The sequence below is a fragment of the Cynocephalus volans genome, chromosome 9 (genome assembly GCF_027409185.1).
Source record: "Cynocephalus volans isolate mCynVol1 chromosome 9, mCynVol1.pri, whole genome shotgun sequence".
Taxonomy (NCBI): Eukaryota; Metazoa; Chordata; class Mammalia; order Dermoptera; family Cynocephalidae; genus Cynocephalus; species Cynocephalus volans.
The window spans coordinates 95,648,072-95,667,481 of NC_084468.1; the positions used below are offsets into that span (position 1 = coordinate 95,648,072).

Genomic DNA, 19,410 nt, shown 5'->3' on the forward strand with positions numbered 1-19,410 from the left:
TTGTAAGGCCCCAGTTAATAAGCTTCTTCTTTTTTTTTTTTAAATTGGAGTAACTACTATAAGCAGAGAACTATGCTAAATACAGTTCTTTTCTCTAACTGTCATTCTTTTTCCGTTATGGGAACTGAGTTACCATCAAGGTGACATTAGCAGGAGGAAGGCACCAAGTATCTGTGTGTGTTTTGTATGCTGTACAGATTCAGTTCAGTAGAAATGATCACTGGCCACCAAGAATGCGCAGTCCCAAAGGAAGTATACCACAAGGGCCCTCAGGTCAAAGAAGGTAAACGTGTATAGAGCTTAGTGAAATTTTCAGAGAATATCATTGCAGTTTCCTAAATATTATCAGTGTATCATGGTACTTTTTTCACACTTAAACCATTTAGTTCATATTAAAGCTGCTTTTACTAAACTGCTTTGCAGAGATTTTCTAACTGTTCTAGTTTTGATAATAAATTTGCTAATATTAATATGCATGCTGGGATGTTCTTTGGAGTGTCAGAGTTCTTTCTCACTTTTAATATAATGTCAAAATTTTATTTCTTGTCTTTCCTGTTGGTTTGACTCTTGTGTTTGTGCTTTCCACTTTACAGGCATGCAGTATGGTGAATATGTTAATAATCAAGCTAGCTCCGCACCAACTCCCTTGTCATCAACTTCCGATGATGAGGAAGAGGAGGAGGAGGATGAGGAAGCAGGTCTGCTTTAGCTCTACACCAGTTCTTGATCTTTTCCTACTTAAGTTTTCTTTTTATTTCCACATTCTTACTTAGCCTTTAAAAAAAGTGTCTTTGAAGATTTAGCATGATGAACTTACTTGATTTGGGTTATAGAAGGTTGGGTCACTTTACATAAGGTGCTTGCCTGTTTGTTTTGTTTTTCCTCCTTTGGAGATCTTTACCATTTCGTAAATAATAGAATACACCTTTCATGATGGTATAGAGTGCTTCCATACTTCAGAGATGCATTTTCTCCCATGTCACGTGCAAAAGAATGAGTCCTGACTGAAGCTTTTGGCTGATGATTGCTCTAGTACCCTTTTAGCAATAATGTTTTATTTTTTGCTTTGCATGCTACTTTAGTCTGATCAAAGTGAGCCATGTGGCTTTTTATAACAGTGGTAGAGAAATAGGACATTGTTTCTGTAAGGTCCTTCTGGCCCTTCTTGTCATGTATTTAGAAGGCCAAGAATGTGTAATCATTTTCATGCTTCATGAAGTAGTGGTTCATACTCTGCTAGTTGAAGAAGTTGTGCATATTGTTATGTGTTGCAACCTGTTTAATATCTTTTTCTGCCTTTGATAGGTAGAACACTGCAGAAAATTAAGCAGTTCAGTTCCTTTATTAATTCTAATAGTTTAAGACTGAATCCATAAGCGATGATCTTTCAAGTTACTATATTGTGACCATGATTCTTCTTCTGTTACTGTTACTATTGAGTGGGAGTATTTGCTTCACAATCTGTTTAACCAGAAGTTTGCATTTCCTGTGGATTTCTTAAAATATTCAAATCCTTATGCATAATTTGAGGAGTGTAAAAATAGATGCCAGGTAGGAAGTAATTTTTCTTACTCTAAATATATAAAAAACCCATCTATCCGAAACATTTTGTAATTTTTTCTTTTAACATAATTTCAAACTTACAGAAAAATTGTAAAAGAAACTCCCATATATCTGGTTGACTTAGATAAACCATTTTTGCCCCATTTTCTTTGTGATTATATATTTTTTTCCTACACCATTTCAAAGTAAGTTGGAGACATTATGAACTTTACCCCTTAATACTCGTGTATGTCTTCTAATTACAAAGACATTGTTTTACATAATTACAATATAGTTACCAGGAAATTGAACATTGGTAGAATAATATCTGATACACAGTCCACAGACAAATTACATAATTGTCTCAATAATATCTTTTATGGTTGTTTTCATGGTCCAGGATCCAATTCAGGATAATGAATTGAATTTAGTTTTATCAAGTCATGAAGGAGTCTGTTTAGACTCCTTCAATCTGGAATGGTTCCTTCTTAGCCTTTCTTTCTCTTTCTTGACCTTGATCAAAGAGTACAGACTGGTTATTTTGTACAGTGTCCCTCAGTTAGGGTTTGTCTGATGTTTCCTCATGATTAGTTTTATATTATGCATTTTTTGGCAATATTACCATTAAAGTTACGTTGTGGTCTCAGTGCATCCTATCTGAGGCACATGATGTCAATTTGTTCCCAAAATGATGAAGTTAACTGGTCATTTCATAAAGGTAGTATCTGCCAGGTTTCTCCACTATGGAGTCACTACGTTTCCCCTTTGAAATTAATAAGTAATTTGTGGGGAGATTCTTTGAGACTGTCCTTTATTAAACTGTCACCCATTAGTTTTGGTATTTATTGGTGTTGGTGATTTTGAAACTCAGACATTCCTTCTGTATTGAAGAGTTGGGGTTTTATGATAATGAAAAGTTTTCCCTTCTCTGATATTGATTTCTTTAGGTCCATATTGATTCATGGATTTTTATTTTATTCAGTGGGTTATAATCCATTACTGTCATTATTTTGATATTAACTTGTCATAGATTTGGCCAGTGTCCACTCCTTCAAACTGGTTCCAATGTCTTTTTAAATGTTCCTATGAATCTTTGAGCATTTACTTTAAGGCAACAATAAGATGTTCCTAGCCCATCTTGTACTTACTTACCCTGCTGAAACCCTGGAATGAGCCATTTCTCCAAGGAATCCCGGTTTCTTAAGTGGAGAAGGGTATTTTAGAAACCAATATCTGATTATAATATGTGCTTATTGCGACTGATGGATCATTGCTCCCAGGTTCTGAATTATTATTTTCTTAATGTATATATTATTCAGATCCTAGGTACACCTCACTTTTTCTATCTCATGGTTGTTATTTTGAAGATTTCAAAAATGTGTTATTTTGTGTAATGTTGTTAACCTAAATTACTCCCATTTTTGTTCTGTTTGCAATAAGGTACAATTGTTGAAAATTCCATTTGCTTATATTGAAAAAAAAATTGGGAGATCAAAAAGATTTAGCATTTATAACTTTTCTCCTTTTGCCTTATCTTGTTGAACTAATTTTTTTCTTGAATATATTACAGGTTAAAATTCCCTGAGTTCTTAACTCAAGGCATTCAGATTTTAATACCTAAGACTTTTGAGTACTTACTATGTGCCAGTCCTAGCTCTAAAGAGCTAAGTCACTGTAGGTTTTTGTGTCATTTTTTTCTAGATTCAAATCCTGACTTTGTCATCTTAGGCAAGTTTCTTAAACTCACTGAGTCTCAATTTACTCATCTGTAAGATGGGAATAATAGTAACAATTACATGTGGCTTTTTTTTTTTTTTTTTTTGAGGATTGAAGATATTCTTTGTAACAAGCATAGAACTGCCTGGCAAATAGTAACCACTCAGAAAGATTAGCCATCACTATTAACCTGGAGAATTGTGTCCTTCTCAACAATCCTGCAAGAAAGAAATAAACAATTCCATGTTACGGATGACTTAACTGTGGCCTAAACAAGTTAAGTAACATTTATCTGTGGTCACACAACTGCTAAGTCGCAGAGTGGGTATTCCAGCTGAGGTCTGTCTATCTGCAGAAAGGTATAAAAAGGAAGGCATCTCCATCTCTAATGAGAACATAAACTGCTGGAGTAGGAGGGAAGTAAAGGGCGCGTGACAGTAGTCACTACAGTATTACTTACATGCTATCTTAACTCCTGTGCCTTTTTATTACGCTGTCAATAAAACTATTGACATTTTTACTAGAATCCTGGTGCTCTCTATTCATGGTTTTTATTTTAATGATACTTTTTTTGATTGCAAATTAAAGGAACATTCGGGGGGCAGGGGAAGAAAACCTAGCTTTAAAAGGGATTTTTTTTTTTTTTTTTTTTAATTATTAAAGATGACCCGTAAGGGGATCTTAACCCTTGTCTTGGTGTTGTCAGCACCACACTCTCCCAAGTGAGCCATGGGCTGGCCCTAAAAGGGATTTTAGTTATTTTTTTAAACCCTGCCTAGTTACAAAAATTTTTTGATATGTAAAGAGGTAAGAGGAAGTGGCTCAAATTGGTGTGGAGATTACATATCAAGTATCCAATATAATAGACTTTTGGAGTGCTTTTTTTTTTTTTTTTTTTCTTTTTTGTGACCGGTAAGAGCGCACTGGCCATCCCTATGTAGGATCCGCCGCTGCGCTCCCAGTGCTGCACTCTCCCGAGTGAGCCACGGGGTCAGCCCTTGGAGTGCTTTTTAAGCAAAGCAGTGGCATTCCTTTTCCTATATTCATGAGATTTTTGTGTGTTTAGTTTATGTGGAATTGTTCTTCAGTTTCTAAAAAACTTATCAAACAGTGATGAAAAATTAACTACAGGTTTGGAAATCAGAAGTTGTTATTGGATTAGCGACATTAAGTGTTAAGGAAAGTTTGGCTGAAATCTGAGAATAAACAATTGGATTTATCAGTCAGGAGGTTCATGTCTCGTTTTGATTTTTCTTTTTTCCTTTACTTGTAGTGTTGTTTGGGGGTAGGGAGAAGGAAGACAGAAAATGAAGAACATTTCCTGAGTCTCTTGCGAGTATCTGTTTAATGTATATTTGATATATATGTTTAATCTTAATAGTAGCCCTGTGGAATAGGTGTTATTATAAAACATGTTGTTACTAATGAAGAGCAACTCAGAGATTTTGTGTCTATTTTTTCTCAAAAAGTAAGTGGTGGACATAGAAATTGACTTACGTTTATTCCATGTTTTATGCAAGTTATAAGGCAATAAAATCTCAAATTATCTGGTAAATTCAAAGGTGAGCAACATCAGTAAATACACTGGCCTTTGTTGACCTATGTTGTTTGTCTTTTAGAGAGAAAACAGCTTAAGCCTTTTAAAAAAGGCTTAAATGCTTCTTAATACTTTTCCCCAGCTTCAAGGAGTCTCAGCTACAGGTTGAGCATTCCTAACCCAAATATCTGAAACCAAAATGCTCCAAAATTTCAGTGTAGGTCATCCCAGTTAGACTGGCTATAATCAAAAAGATGGTGAATAACAAATGCTGACAAGGGTGTGGAGAGAATGGAACACTCCTACACTGTTGCTGGGACTGGAAATAGTACAACCACTATACTATGGAAAACAGTATGAAGCTTTCTCAAACATCTACAGATAGATCTTCCATACAGTCCACCAATCCCTCTTCTGGGTATATGCCCAGAGGAATGGAAATCATCATATCGAAGGGATACCTGCACTCCCATGTTCATTGAAGCTCTGTTTACAATAGCCAAGATATGGAACCAACCTAAATGTCCATCAATGGATGACTGGATAAGGAAAATGTGGTGTGTGTATATATATATACATACCATGGAATACTACTCTGCCATAAAAAAGAATGAAATACTCCCATTTGCAACAACATGGATGAACCTTGAGAAACTTATGTTTAGTGAAATAAGCAAAACACAGAGGGATAAATAACCACATGTGCTTACTCGTATGTGGGAGCTAAGAGAGTAAGGATGGAAGGAAAGAAAGCCCACAGTACTGCAGTGCTCTTATAGAGGGAGGGAACATTCCTAGGGCTGCAAAGTGGAGTGGGGGGGAGAAGGGGAGGGGGAGGGTGGTTGGGAGACAATAGGGTGGGGACACAAGGTACAAAAGCAATTTCTGGTAATTTGTGTCTCATGAATATTCATAATAATAAAAAATAAAAAACAAAACAAAATGCTCCAGAATTTGAAAGTTGATATGATGTGCAAAGGAAATGCTCATTGGAGCATTTCAGATTTTTTTTTTTTGGCAGCTAGCCAGTATGGGAATCCGAACTCTTGACCTTGGTGTTATAATACCATGCTCTGACCAACTGAGCTAACTGGCCAGCCCACCATTTTGGATTTTTGATTTTCAGATTAGGAATGCTCAACTGGTATGTATTCTGCAAATACTCCAGAATCAAAAAATCCAAAATCTGAAACACTTCTGGTCCCAAGCATAAGGGACACTTAACCTGTACTTCCGTTCTTTCGATCTGTTCTCCTTGCATCCTCAGATTTCAGTTCTCCCTCTATTTCTTCTTCCTCTTTTTTTCTTTCAAGCTGTGACATAAAGCCAGTAAAAGAATGAGGGAAAATTCTTTCCAAGTACTGTATTCATGCTAAACCCCCTTTGATCTCAGAATATTTATCACTAATTGTAATATGGAGTGACTGAGGCAAACTAGAGCTATCTGAGGTTGAAAAGTGGGACAAGTACCAAAGCTGTTCGTTCAACTGAAACCATCTTGTACACTGGTTTCAGTGTACAAGCAATTTTGCCTTGGTGTCATGGTTCCAAAGATAAGTATAGTGGCATCATTTGTGGCCTTCAAATACCTATAATATGATAGGGAAGCAGATACCATATATGATTACAGTTCATCTTGAAAAGTGCAGTAATTCAGGGTTGAGAAAATGCCCCTGCATAGGAGAAATAATTTTCCATGGGCATATGGGAAAGGTTTCATGAATGATTTATCAGCACCTCACTCTCCCGAGTGAGCCACGGGCCGGCCCCTTGAATGATTTAAAATTTGAAGGATGAGTAGGAAAGGAAATCTGGACTAACAGACCAAAATGCATAATGCATAAACACAAGAAAAAATGGTGAAGAACAAGAAGTTTGGTGTGACTGCATCATAAGGTAAAAGAGGGAAGATAATATAGGGTCAGGTAAGAGATCTGGGTGAAAAGGACAAATGGAAGCCAAATTTTGAAGTTCCTTTTATGACAGTGTGAAGGCATTGAGACTTAATGCCATCTAAGATGGTGGTAGAATTAGTGAAAGTGTTTTTAAGCATATTCAGAATGTTAATGTGTAAGTTTCATAATGTATTATGTGTGTGTGTTTTTAATACTACCTTGATTTGTGTTGACAGTGATGGCATGACCTAATTAGAATGCATTAGTCTTAATAAATTTTAGCAAAGTTCAAGTCTGTTTGTTTAGTTTATCTTAGTGGTGCATCTGAATTTGTAACTATTAATATTGCTTTCATATTTTGACAGGTTCAAAATATAGATTTGCACTCTTCTGAAAGTGAATTTTAAAGTAGACTAGCAGGTTTCAAATTATTCAATAAATAAAATAGAGTAAGTTTCTACAAAATTAATACTGTAAAGCTTATAGCTATAGTATTATTAAAATGGACAATATTTTAAATATTTACTTTTGATTTGACATGAAAGAAGCTAAGCAGCATAATTAAGTAGTATTATGTTCTTTGAAATAATTTGATATATATAAGTAATCTTTTATCTTTGGACTTTATTTTTTCAGGAATAATTATTTCCTGATTTTTACATTTGAAAGATTTTCTTGATCAGGGAGAATACCTTGGGTTTTTTAATAATCATTTTATTGAGATAGAATTCACATATCATAAAATTCACCCATTGTACTGTTCAGCAGTTTTTACTGTATTCACAAAGTTTGGCAACTATAACTACTATTTAATTCCAGAACATTTTTGTCACTCCAAAATACAAATCCCATACCTTTTAGAAGTTACATTCTGTTCTGCCCTCACTACACAATACACACAGCTCTAGGCAACCACTAATCTACTTTCTGTCTCTATAAATTTGTCTGTTTTGAACATTTCCTATAAATAGATCACATGGGGTTTTTTGTGACCGGCTTCTTTCTCTTAATGTAATGTTTTCAACATTTTCAATATTGTGGCATGTATCAGTACTTCATTCCTTTTTATTGCTGAAAAATATTCCATTATGTAGATATATCACATTTTATTTATCCATTTGTCAGTTGATGGACATTTGAGTTGTTTCCATTTTTTTGGCTCTTATGAATAATTCTGACATAAACATTTACTCCAAACTTTTCCAAAGTGGCAGCGCCATTTTACAAATTACATGAGGCTCCCAGTTTCTCCATATCCTCACCAATACTTGCTATTAATAGTCTTTTTGGTGATAACTGTTATGGTGGATCTGAAGTGGTATCTCGTTTTGATTTTCATTTCCCTAATGGCTAATGATGTTGAACACCTCTTCTTATGCTTGTTGGCTGTTTGTTTATCTTCTTTGGAGAGAGATCTGTTTAATCCTTTTACTCATTTTTAATTTGGTTTTCTGTCTTTTTATTGTTGAGTTGTAAGAGTTCTTTATATATTATGGATATGAGTCTCTTAGCAGATATATGGTTTGCAAATATTTCCTCCCATTCTGTGGGCTGTCTGTCCTTTCTTGATGGTAACCTTTGGAGCACAGAAGTTTTTAATTTTGATGAAGTCCAATTGATCTATTTTTTCTTCTGTTTCTTGTGCCTTGATGTCAGATCTTAGAATCCTTGCCTAACCGAAGGTCATGAAGATTTACTCTTACATTCTAACAGTTTTATAGTTTTAGCACTTACATTTAGGTCTCTGATCCATTTTGAGTTAATTTAGTGCAAGGCTTAAGGAAGGGGTTCAACTTCATTCTTCTGCATGCGGATATATTGTGTTGGTTGCAGCACCATTTGTTAAAAAGAATATTCTTTCCCCCACTGAAATGTCTTGGTAATTGTTTATTTTTTTGAGGTAAATTTCACATAACATAAAATTACCCATTTTAAAGTGTGTGATTCAGTGGCATTTACTATGTTAACAATGTTGTGCAAATACCACCTCTATCTAGTCCTAACTTTATAAACATACTATAATAGATTGAACTGAACATTTTCATCATCCTGAAAAGAAAAACTGTATGTATTAAGTAGTAACTCCTCATTTTCCCCTCCCCTTTGCCTCTGGCAACTTCTGTCTCTATGGATTTACCTATTCTGGATATTTTTTATGAATGGAATCATACGTGACCTTTTGTGTCTGACTTCTCTCTCTTAGCATGTTTTGAAGGTTCGTTCACATTGCATTGTGTATCTGTACTTCATTCCTTTTTATGGCTGAATAATATTCCATTGTATAGATATACTGCATTTTGTTTATCCATTCATCTGTGAATATTCATGAATATTTGGGTTTTGATATATCATTTTTAAATGCTATTACTGCAAAGCTTTTGGCCTTATATAGCAGCATTCTGGTTTAGTTATAAATTCACAAATATAAGGATTAAAAAGGAAGAGCCATTACTTCCCATCCTTTATTAAGAGGAATGACATATATATGCATAAATTTTCTATTTATCATAAAAAAGGTACTTAGTGAATATTAGTGTCTTCTACCTATTATTTATTTTATAGCCCTCATACTTTTTATAAATGGCTTCACCTCCACTATCTCATTTAAGCCTCACAAGGACATTGAAAAGTATACATGAGACATTTTAAAAATTATCTTTATTTTGCAGAAGAGAGTATTGATGATGTAACTTACCCAAAGTTATACAGCAAGTAAATGACAGTGTCTGATGTAATTGTTATCTTTTGCCTGTAAATCATGTTCTTTGCTGATGTAAAAATGTTCCTATACAAATAACTTTAGTTATTACGTCCTTGGTCATTATACCTGACTCCATGTTTATCCAAAATTATTCCCTTTGGGGGGGGGCTGGCTGACAGGGATCCAAATCCTTGACCTTGGTGTTATCAGCACCACTCTCTACCAAGCAAACTAACCAGCCAGCCCACAATATTATTCAATGAAAGATATATGCATACCTGTTCTTTTCATATCATAGTTGAAAGTTAACCTAAAATGTAGTTTAAACTCCATTTATGATATTGGTATTAAGAGCCAGGGATAACCTCTGTACCATTGAATTTTGTCTTACTATGAAACAGATTAAGATCTCAGACACCAGAGAAGGACAATTTGTATTTTCTGTTTTATTCATGAGTATATATTCTAGTGGATTTATGTAGGATAATTGTAGGTTCTCAATAAAATATTTGTTGAATGAATGAAATAAGTGAATGAAAGAAAGTTCTATCCGTGTGACCTATCACCAAATTTCGTCATACATTGCCACTGAATTTTCCTCTTAATCTTACAGGTTTTGTTTTGGTTTTTTGTTTTTGCTGCTGGCTGGAACCGAACCCTTGACCCTGGTGTTACAAGGCTGTGCTCTAACCAACTAAGCTAATTGGTCAGCCTTAATATAACTGGTTTTGAATGAATACATGTAATAAAATTTCTTATAGTCTAACACATTTATTAGAGTGCTTTTCATTTATATTACCTTGGTCAGTATGGCAGATATTATTTAATCTCCATTATGCAGATGAATAAACTGAGACAGAAGGAAGCTTAGTAACATTCTAGGTAGCAACCCAAGCAACATTATGACTATTTCAAACAGTTGTGCTATGTTATAAAAGTCATTAAAATTTAATTAAAATACCCTAATACTGATAAAATGTATTTAATAGCTTGAGATTTAGTAGATATAATCTTTAAGGTGTGACTCTATTAACATTTCTGTTAACCTGAAATTTTTATTTGTGTTTGACTACTTTTAATAGTTTGATGTCTATTGTTCTCTAAGATGCCTTACATATGTCTGACTGAATTTTATTCTACTCATCACCTTCAAATTCTTCACACTCTTGTCCCTTATTCTTATTAGCAGAAATTCATACATGGTGTCTTAAATGTTTTTAAACATCAATCATTTTACTTTTGTACTAGAGTCAGGAATTTTCCTAGTTCAGCAAAAACATCTTTTTCAAAATTGCCAAAGGTGGCTCTAAGATACGTTGTCATTTTAAACTTAGTAGATATTTTGGTTTTCCTTTTAGGTATTGACAGTTCTTCTACCACAAGCAGTGCTTCTCCAGTGCCCAACAGTTACGATGCCCTAGAAGGAGGGAGCTACCCAGGTAATTTGTTGTTTTGTGCATGGTTAATGTTCATTTGAAAAGTTATTGACCATCACTTGCTTTCAGGCATGAATGTATACTGGTATTATACATAATCAGCAAGCTATATTTTTAATAGAAAAAAGGGGACATTTTTCCAGCATTTCTCAGCCTTAGTTTAATAGTGTTAATTGTCATGTAATAAATAAGAATGTTGTTTCTGGGAGGTCTAAGTAAATTTATTATTTTATTTTTGTTATCATAATAAAAGACTTTTAATGGTGAATAATTTTCCTCTTCTTTTCCCTTTTTAAAAAATGACTCCTTAAATAAATTTCCTATTTCTGTTCTCATGCTTAGGTCCTTGAATTCCTTCCAGCTAGACCCTGAATATAAATAGTGTTTGACTCTTTGCTTTCCCCCTATAGCTCCTGGCTGCTTCCATTAGGTAAATAGATGAGCCAGTTTAGGGGCATCACTTTTAACCATATCTGGAAATGACTTCAGTCATTACATAGGATATAGGAGTGATGATAGTATTAAAAGATTTTTAATAGCCCTTTGATAATCATAGTCATTTTATTATAATATCTTATATTGTGATTTTCCTTTTCTCCTGTCACTGACAACCTGACAATCTCACCTGACCTCTCTTTCTCTTTCTTTTTTTCTAATGATTCCAACGTTAGGACTAACAGAAGTAATTTTGCCATTCTCTATTTCTTATCACTTTGATAATAATCCAGGATGAAGCTTAATTGGAGTGTGCTGTACTTAACTAAACACACTGTCTTGCTATCGCTATCCTATGAATCAGTAGAAAACTTTAATCTTCTCAAGGTAGTACAGAATTTTCTTTTAATATTTTAAGACTACTGGGGTCCCCTGGTATACATGGGTGATTGGTTCCAGGACCCATGTATACCAAAATCTGCAAGTACTCAAGTCTCTCAGTCAGCCCTGCAGAACCAGTGTATATGATAAGATGGCCCACCATATACACATTGCATGAATACTGTATTTTGGATCTGTAGTTGGTTGGAAAAAATCCAAGTATAAGTGGACCCTCACAGTTCAAACCTGTGTTGTTTAAGGGTCAGCTATACTTGAATAAGCTATTCAGTCTTCAGTGGTAAGATTTTTTCCCCTGGAAACGTGTGTGTGTGTGTGTGTGTGTGTGTGTGTGTGTGTGTGTGTGTGTGTGTGTGTGTGTGTGTGTGTGTGTGTGTGTGTGTGTGTAAGAAGTTGTAAACTATTCCAAAAGTAACCACTATTATCAAAGTATTCTAGAAGAGTTAACTCATTTACTAAAAGATGAAAATAACTATATAGTATCTCATGAGCTTAAATTAATCTGAAATGAAATATCCAGTGTGGTGTAGTTAAAAGATCATGGCCTTAGAGTAAGACTTTACTCTGTTCATTCAATCAACAGATTTTAATCTTATAATGAACTGTGCTTTGACAGTATGTCAGTGACCTTGGGCAAGTTTTCTAGGTATTATACTACACCAAAACGAAGAAAATATTTGAACATCTGTAACAGTAATATTAAATGAATTAAAGGTCTACTTATTTCAGGCACTATGATAGATCTTATGACTATAGAGATATATATGATATAAAGAAGGGGAAAAGATTTAGACCTCCATGTTTACTCCAGTTTTTTATTTCTTATGCTGATGATTCTTATCATGTTAAGAGACCTTTCTACCTATGTATGTTCCCATCACCATGAGGTGGGACAAGCAGGAGATCTAAGGATTATGACACTACATTGAAATTCTTGTCCTTGTAAGAAGTCTGGAAGGTTATCAGAAAGCCAGTAAGCTGACCCTTGCCTAGTCAGCACAAGATTATAGCAGAATGTCTAGGAATGTGTCTTCAACATTAGAACCAACAGAGTCAGTAGAAAGAAGATATTTCTCAAGAAACTTTTTAAAATAAATTTTATTAAGTCAGATGCCTTTAAGAACATGTTTTTGCAGCATATGATGGCTGGCGAAGAATATTATGTCTTAATTTTATAGAAAGAAATAAAATGAATATACATTTTAGAGTTGACTTTAAAATAAGACTAGTATAACAAAATGTTAATAATGGTTATATGCAGTAGAGTAATTCTTAGAGTTTCTTTTTGTTGTTGCTTTTCTTATATATGATATTTATATTTTCTACAGTTTTTTCAGTTTAATTGAATTTTATTTTTTCTAAAGTGAAACTGTCTTTATTTGCAAACTACATGCTTACAAATATTGAAAACCCTACAGTATCTGTATATAGGGATTAAAATGAATAAATGAGTTTATCAAAGTTGAAGATACAAAAGTCAATTGTATTTCTATATACAAGTAATGAAAAACCTGAAAATGCTATTTTAAAAACCCTCAGTTTATAATAGCACCAAAAAATATACTTGGGAGTAAATTTAATAAAAGATATTCAAGACCTATACACTGAAAACTTCCAAATATTGCAAAATAAATTTAAAGAAATTGTAAATACAGGGAGTGGTATGTCATGTTTATTAATTGGAAGAGTCAGTATGATTAAGGTGGCAGTTTACTTCAAGTCCAACTTTTTTTATTTTAATCTCACTCATGTAAATGAGAACATGTGATATATATCTTTCTGTACCTGACTTATTGCACTTAACATAATGTCTTCCAGGCTCATCCATGTTGCCACAGATGACAAGATTTCATTCTTTTTCATGGCTGAGTAGTATCCATGTGTATATATACCATACTTACTTTATCCATTCATCTGTTGATGGACACCTAGGTTGATTCCATATCTTGGCTATTGTGAATAGTGCTACAGTAGACATGGAGGTGCATATATCTCTTTGGTATGCTAATTTTCTTTCTTTTGAATAAATACCCAACAGTGGGGTTGCTGGATCCTATGTTAGTTCTTTTTTAGTTTTTTGAGGAACCTCCATACTGCTTTCCACGATGGCTGTACCAATTTATACTCCCACCAACAGTGTAGGAGGGTTCCATTTTCTCTGCATCCTCACCAGCATTTGTCATTTTTTGTCTTTTTGATTAACAGCCATTCTGACTAGGATAAGATGATATCTCATTGTGGTTTTGATTTGCATTTCCCGGATGATTAGTGATGTTGAGCAATTTTTATATACCTGTTGGCCATTTGTGTATCTTTTGAGAAATGTCTATTCAGGTCATTTGGTCATTTTTTAATCAGATTTGTTTTTCTGTTTGTGTTCATTTGTTTTGTGTGAATATGTGTGTTTGTGTTTGGTTTTATTTATTTGTTTGTTTATTTTTGCTGCTGGCCAGTAAGGGTATCTGAACCCTTGACATTAGTGTTATAACACCATGCTCTAACCAATGCTCAACCAGTCAGCCCTTCTTATTTAGGTTTTTTTACTGTTGAGTTGTTTAGGTTCCTTGTGTATACTGGATATTAATCCCTTGTGGGATGAATAGTTTGCAGATATTTTCTCCCATTCAATTGGTTGCCTCTTTGCTCTGTTGATTATTACTTTTGCTTTGCAGAAGCCTTTTAGTTTTATGTAATCCCATATGTCTAATTTTGCTTTTGTTGCCTGTGTTTTAGAAGTCTTCTCCATAAAATTTTTGCCCATATCAATGTCTTGGAGTGTTTCTCCCATGTTGACTTCTAGTAGTTTTATAGTTTCAGGTCTTACATTAAAGCCTTCAATCCTTCTGAGTTGATTTTGGTAGATGGTGAGAGATAGGGGTCTAGTTTTATTCTTTTGCATATGGGTATCCAGTTTTCCCAGCACCGTTTATCGAAGAGGCTATCCTTTCCCCAATGTATGTTCTTGGCACCTTTGTCAAAGAAAAGTTGTCTGTAAGTATATGGTTTGATTTTTGGGTTTTCTATTGTTCCATTGGTCCATGTGTCTGTTTTTATGTCAGTGCCATGCTGTTTTGATTTCTTAGCTTTGTAGTATATTTTGAAGTCAGCTAGTGTAATACCTTCACTCTTTCAGGATTGCCTTGATTGTTCAGGGTTTTTTGTGGTTCCATGTGAATTTTAGAATTGTTTTTTCTATTTCTGTGAAGAATGCCATTGGTAATTTGAAAGGGATCGCATCGAATCTGTTGATCGCTTTGGGTAGTACGGTCATTTTGACAATATTAGTTCTTCTAATCTATGAATGTGGAATGCCTTTCCATTTTTTGGTGTCTACTTTAATTACTTTCGTCAGTCTTTTGTAGTTTTCATTTTAAGGATCTTTCACCTGCTTCGTTACATTTATTCCTAGGTATTTTATTTTTTGTTAGTCATTGTAAATGGGATTGCTTTCTTGATTTCTTTTTCAGCTAGATTGTGGTTGGTGTATAGAAGTGCTACTGATTTTTGTATGTTAATTTTGTATCCTGTAACTTAACTGAACAGTTCAAAGAGTTGGGGTTTTTTGGAGGTTGGCCAGTATAGGGATCTGAACCCTGACCTTGGTGTTATCAGCACCACAGCTCTGAGTGAGCTAACCATCTAGCCCAGTTCTAAGAGTTTTTTGATGGAGTCTTTAGGTTTTTCTATATATTATAAAGTCATGTCATCTGCAAACGGGGAAAATTTGACTTTATCTTTTTAAATTTGGATTCCCTTTATTATTTTCTCTTGCCTAATTGCTCTGTCTTGGACTTCCAGTACTACATTAAATAAGAATGGTGAGAGTGGGCATCCTTGTCTTGTTCCTGTTCTTAGAGAAAAGCTTTTAGTTTTTCCCCATTCAGTTTGATGTTACCTGTGGGTTTGTCATATGTGGCCTTTATTGTGTTGAGATACTTCATTTGGCATATTACACACTGTTCTAGACACTATTTTTCATACCTTACAATTTTGCCTCTGCAAATTATTCAGACTTCTAGGGAATTGTAGAAACATGTCACTCTCTCCATGGACTTTTTATATAGATTGCAGTGTCAGAGTAAAAAGCAATTAGAGAAAAGAATAGTTGACACCCTTTTTATTGCTTTGCTTTGTTTTCTGCATCTTAGCCCCATTTCTGCTGAGAGAATTTTTTAAAAACTGTATTAGCTACATATGTATATACACTTCTCATCTGTTAGAAATACCAAATGAAGTAGTTGTTGGTGAAATGATATGAAATATGGGTTTTTCTTGTAAATACTTCTGTAAAAAAAAAAAAGATCTAGCAGAACAATAGGTAAAACAAGATTTGCAAAATATTGATAGTTATTGAAGCTTAGTGACGAGTATATGTGGTTCATTATTCTATTCTCTTTACTTTGTGTGTGTTCAAAATTTCTCATAATAAATATTTTTTTAAAATGGAAATGCCAAAGGTTATGGCTTACCCAAGAGTCAAGTCTTTATTGAGTCCTGATTTTCAGTTCCTAATACTGTATTTTTCCCTTTGTTAGATATGCTTTCTTCAGCTGCAAGCAGTCCTGCTCCTGAGCCTACCCCTGATCCTGACCCTGGTCCTTCTCCAGCTTCCCCTTCTGTTGCTCCTCAGCCTTCGAAAATGGCTAAGCCTTTTGGCTATGGTTATCCGATTCTTCAGCCTGGTTATCAGAATGCTACAGCACCACTTAATTCTGGAGTACAGCCCAGTAGCACAGTATATTCTGGATTCCAGCAGTATCCTCAAGTATGTATTCAGTCATGTAAAGACATTGCATTTCTAAAAATTGTAAAACTTAACTACCAATTCTAACAAATCCCTGGTGATTCAAATGGATCATGTACAAGTACAGATGAACCTAGATCAAACATACATAGAATTTGATCCTAGTTTTGTGTGTGTGTGTGTGTGTACATTAGCTGTGATTTATTTTATTTCCTTCATTCTACCTTTAGTTTTCAGAATCTGCAATGTACAAGTATTAATTTTATAATCAGGAAATTAAAGTAAATGTTAAGGTTTTTAGATCTCTTTATTACTGAGCTGGCACTCCCCTCAGAAAATGACATGGTAAAATATGATTTGGGATTTATTTTGGTCCCCCTCTTCACTTGGAGAATTCTATGAAGTATAACTGACTTTGGTGAGAGCCTCCACACACGTAAATGCTCCTCATTTTGCATGCTCATTAACTGCTGCCAGTACCTGTGCTGACATGACCTGTTCCAGAGCCACCTTTTAAATATCAGTTATGAAACTGCTATGATATTTATCATACTCTGAAATACTTAAAGAAGAGTATTTTACATTTATGTTTATTAAGAAAAAATATAGGGAAACAGCTGAAATGGCAGAAGCATTTCTACTTATAATAAACTGTTCTTAGTAGACTAACTTTACAGAAATTTCATCTTATGGTGAACAAAGAATAAAAATTAGAAAAAGGAAAATTATTTATTTATGGCGTTTAATCTTAGAAGTAAAGTGCAGAAAAAGGAGGAATAAAACTGGGAAAGGCATTGGAGAAATGTGGTTGGTTAGTACAGATTTCCTTGTTAGATTTTCTTTGTGGCTCTGTTGGTCCAGATGATTCACACTTTTTAAGTTAGTCTTGCCTGACTCTTGTGCTTTAGATGAATTCCTGTTTGAGGTCATATTACTTAGTTCTGCATTTTAATGAGAAGAAAACTAAGTTCAAAGAAAGGATTGATTCTTTGAAGTTTTGGGCAAGGATAAAAAAATGTTATTTTTGAATAAGTGTTCTTATATAATGATCTAGGACAAGAATCCACAAACTATGACCTTTTGGCCAAATCTGGTCCACTGCTTATATTGGTAAATAAAGTTTTATTGAAACATTGGAACACAGCCATGCTTGTTCTTTTGTTATTATCTATGGCTGCTTTTGCTCTATAGTGGTGGAGTTGAGTACTTGCAAAAGAGACCATATGACTCTCAAAGCTTTAAAATTACTATCTGACCCTCTACAGAAAAAGCTTCCTGACCTGTGACATAGGAGTATAGGAAGTATTCTTTCTTATCCCATTTTATTTGAGAGGTTATTTTAGAAAAGTTAAGAGATTGTCTTTGGAGTAAAAATAAAAATTAATATTTAAAATACCAGATTTTTAAATATAACCTTATTCTATTCTGTGATCACAATTTTTTATACTGTATGTCTAATACAAGGGTCAGAAGAGTTTAGACAAAGGGAAAAGACACAAACTAAAAAATATAATGGGTTATTAATCACAGTTGAAATGAGCATCATAAAGGCACAAAATACTTAGAAGTAGATTGTTAGAGATCATCTGCTTTTACCTTGCATTTTTTTAACTTTTTATCGAAATATAATCTATATTATATAAAAGTATACAAATTAGCATACAATTTGATAAATTTTTACAAATTGAACACACTCACTTAACCAGCCAGAAGCATCTCTCCTGCCTCTTCTAGTCATTAACCACCCCAAACAAGAGTAACCACTATCTTGACTTCTAATACTACAAATTAGTTTTGCCCATTTTTAAACCTTATATAAGTAGAATCATACTACTGTATGTACTCTTGTGTTTAGAATCTTTTGTTCAACTTTATGCTTATTATGTTGTAGTTTATTCATTTTTATTGTTACATAGTACTCCGTTATGTGAATACACCAGTTTATTTGTTCTGTTGTTGATGGACATTACAGTAAATTTCCAGTTTAGGGCTATTATGAATGGGCTGTTGTGAACATCGCTGTCCATGTCTTTTAAGTGAATGTATATATCTAGGAGTGGAATTGCTGGGTCATAGGGTATTCATGTTTAACTTTAGCAGTTAATGCCAGACAGTTTTCCAAAGCAGATGTTCTGATTTATATCTCATTAGCAGTATGTGAGAATTCCAGTTGCTTCACATCCTTGTCAACACTTGGAATTTTGACTTCTTTCTATTAGACCATCACCTTCCTTTCATTTTGTAAGTGAGGAAATTGAGACTCAGATAAGTGAAATCACCTGTCCAAGACCAGACTTGTTCCTGAGAATGCAAAAGTCCTTGCAGTACAGAATTAACCACATTTTTCCCCCTTTAACTGGTAGAGACTTGTGCAGTAGAAAATCAGTGTCAGATTTGATATATGTATTTCTCCAAGGAAGATTACAAAGTAGTGATTTATTTTCATCTGATCTGAATTTAAGATAGATTTTGGACAATATTGTTTCAGGGTCATTGAATGGTAATTATTTAAGCATACAATTAGGACTTACATTTAAATTCTTACCTATCTACTGAAAAATATTGTAGAATTTTATCTAAGATTAACATTACCAAACTAAGTTTACAAGAAGCTATTTGTTTTTGAACTCCTAGTTAGGATAAGAATATCTTTCCTTAGTTTTAAGCAGTCTTCTATAATAAAGTATCTTTAAAGTTTGCAAATATTGTAACCGAGTGGGAGGGTTTTGAAATCTAAGGGCTTTCTTTGTATTGATTAATTTGATATGATCTTTACTGAGTAGTGGGAAAACTCCAACAGTTGGCCTTTGAAGAAGAAAAAAAAAAAAACTTAAAATTTGTTTTTCAGGGTTAAAAAACAGGAAAAAAGTTAATGCTTAAAAATAAAAATTAGAAAAATATTTTCAGTGAATGTATAAAAAACCAGATACTGTATAGCTTTTTAAAAACTAATTCTTTTTTGTAAATTTTAACATTTGCTTGTACGTATTTTTGGGGTACACTGT

At 33.9% G+C, this 19,410-nt stretch overlaps 1 protein-coding gene across 5 annotated transcripts in view; it reads left to right on the forward strand.

Annotated features, from left to right (window-relative positions):
- SEC24B (SEC24 homolog B, COPII coat complex component) overlaps positions 1-19,410 on the forward strand; it is an 83,976-nt gene that overhangs the window by 35,711 nt on the left and 28,855 nt on the right. For 4 of the 5 annotated variants that reach the window (XM_063107981.1, XM_063107982.1, XM_063107985.1 and 1 more), the window contains 2 exons: positions 10,750-10,830; positions 16,197-16,426. In XM_063107981.1, coding sequence (XP_062964051.1) covers positions 10,750-10,830; positions 16,197-16,426 — 311 coding nt within the window. Of the gene's footprint in view, positions 1-593; positions 699-10,749; positions 10,831-16,196; positions 16,427-19,410 lie in introns of all 5 variants that reach the window. The other variant, XM_063107986.1, reaches the window with a different exon arrangement.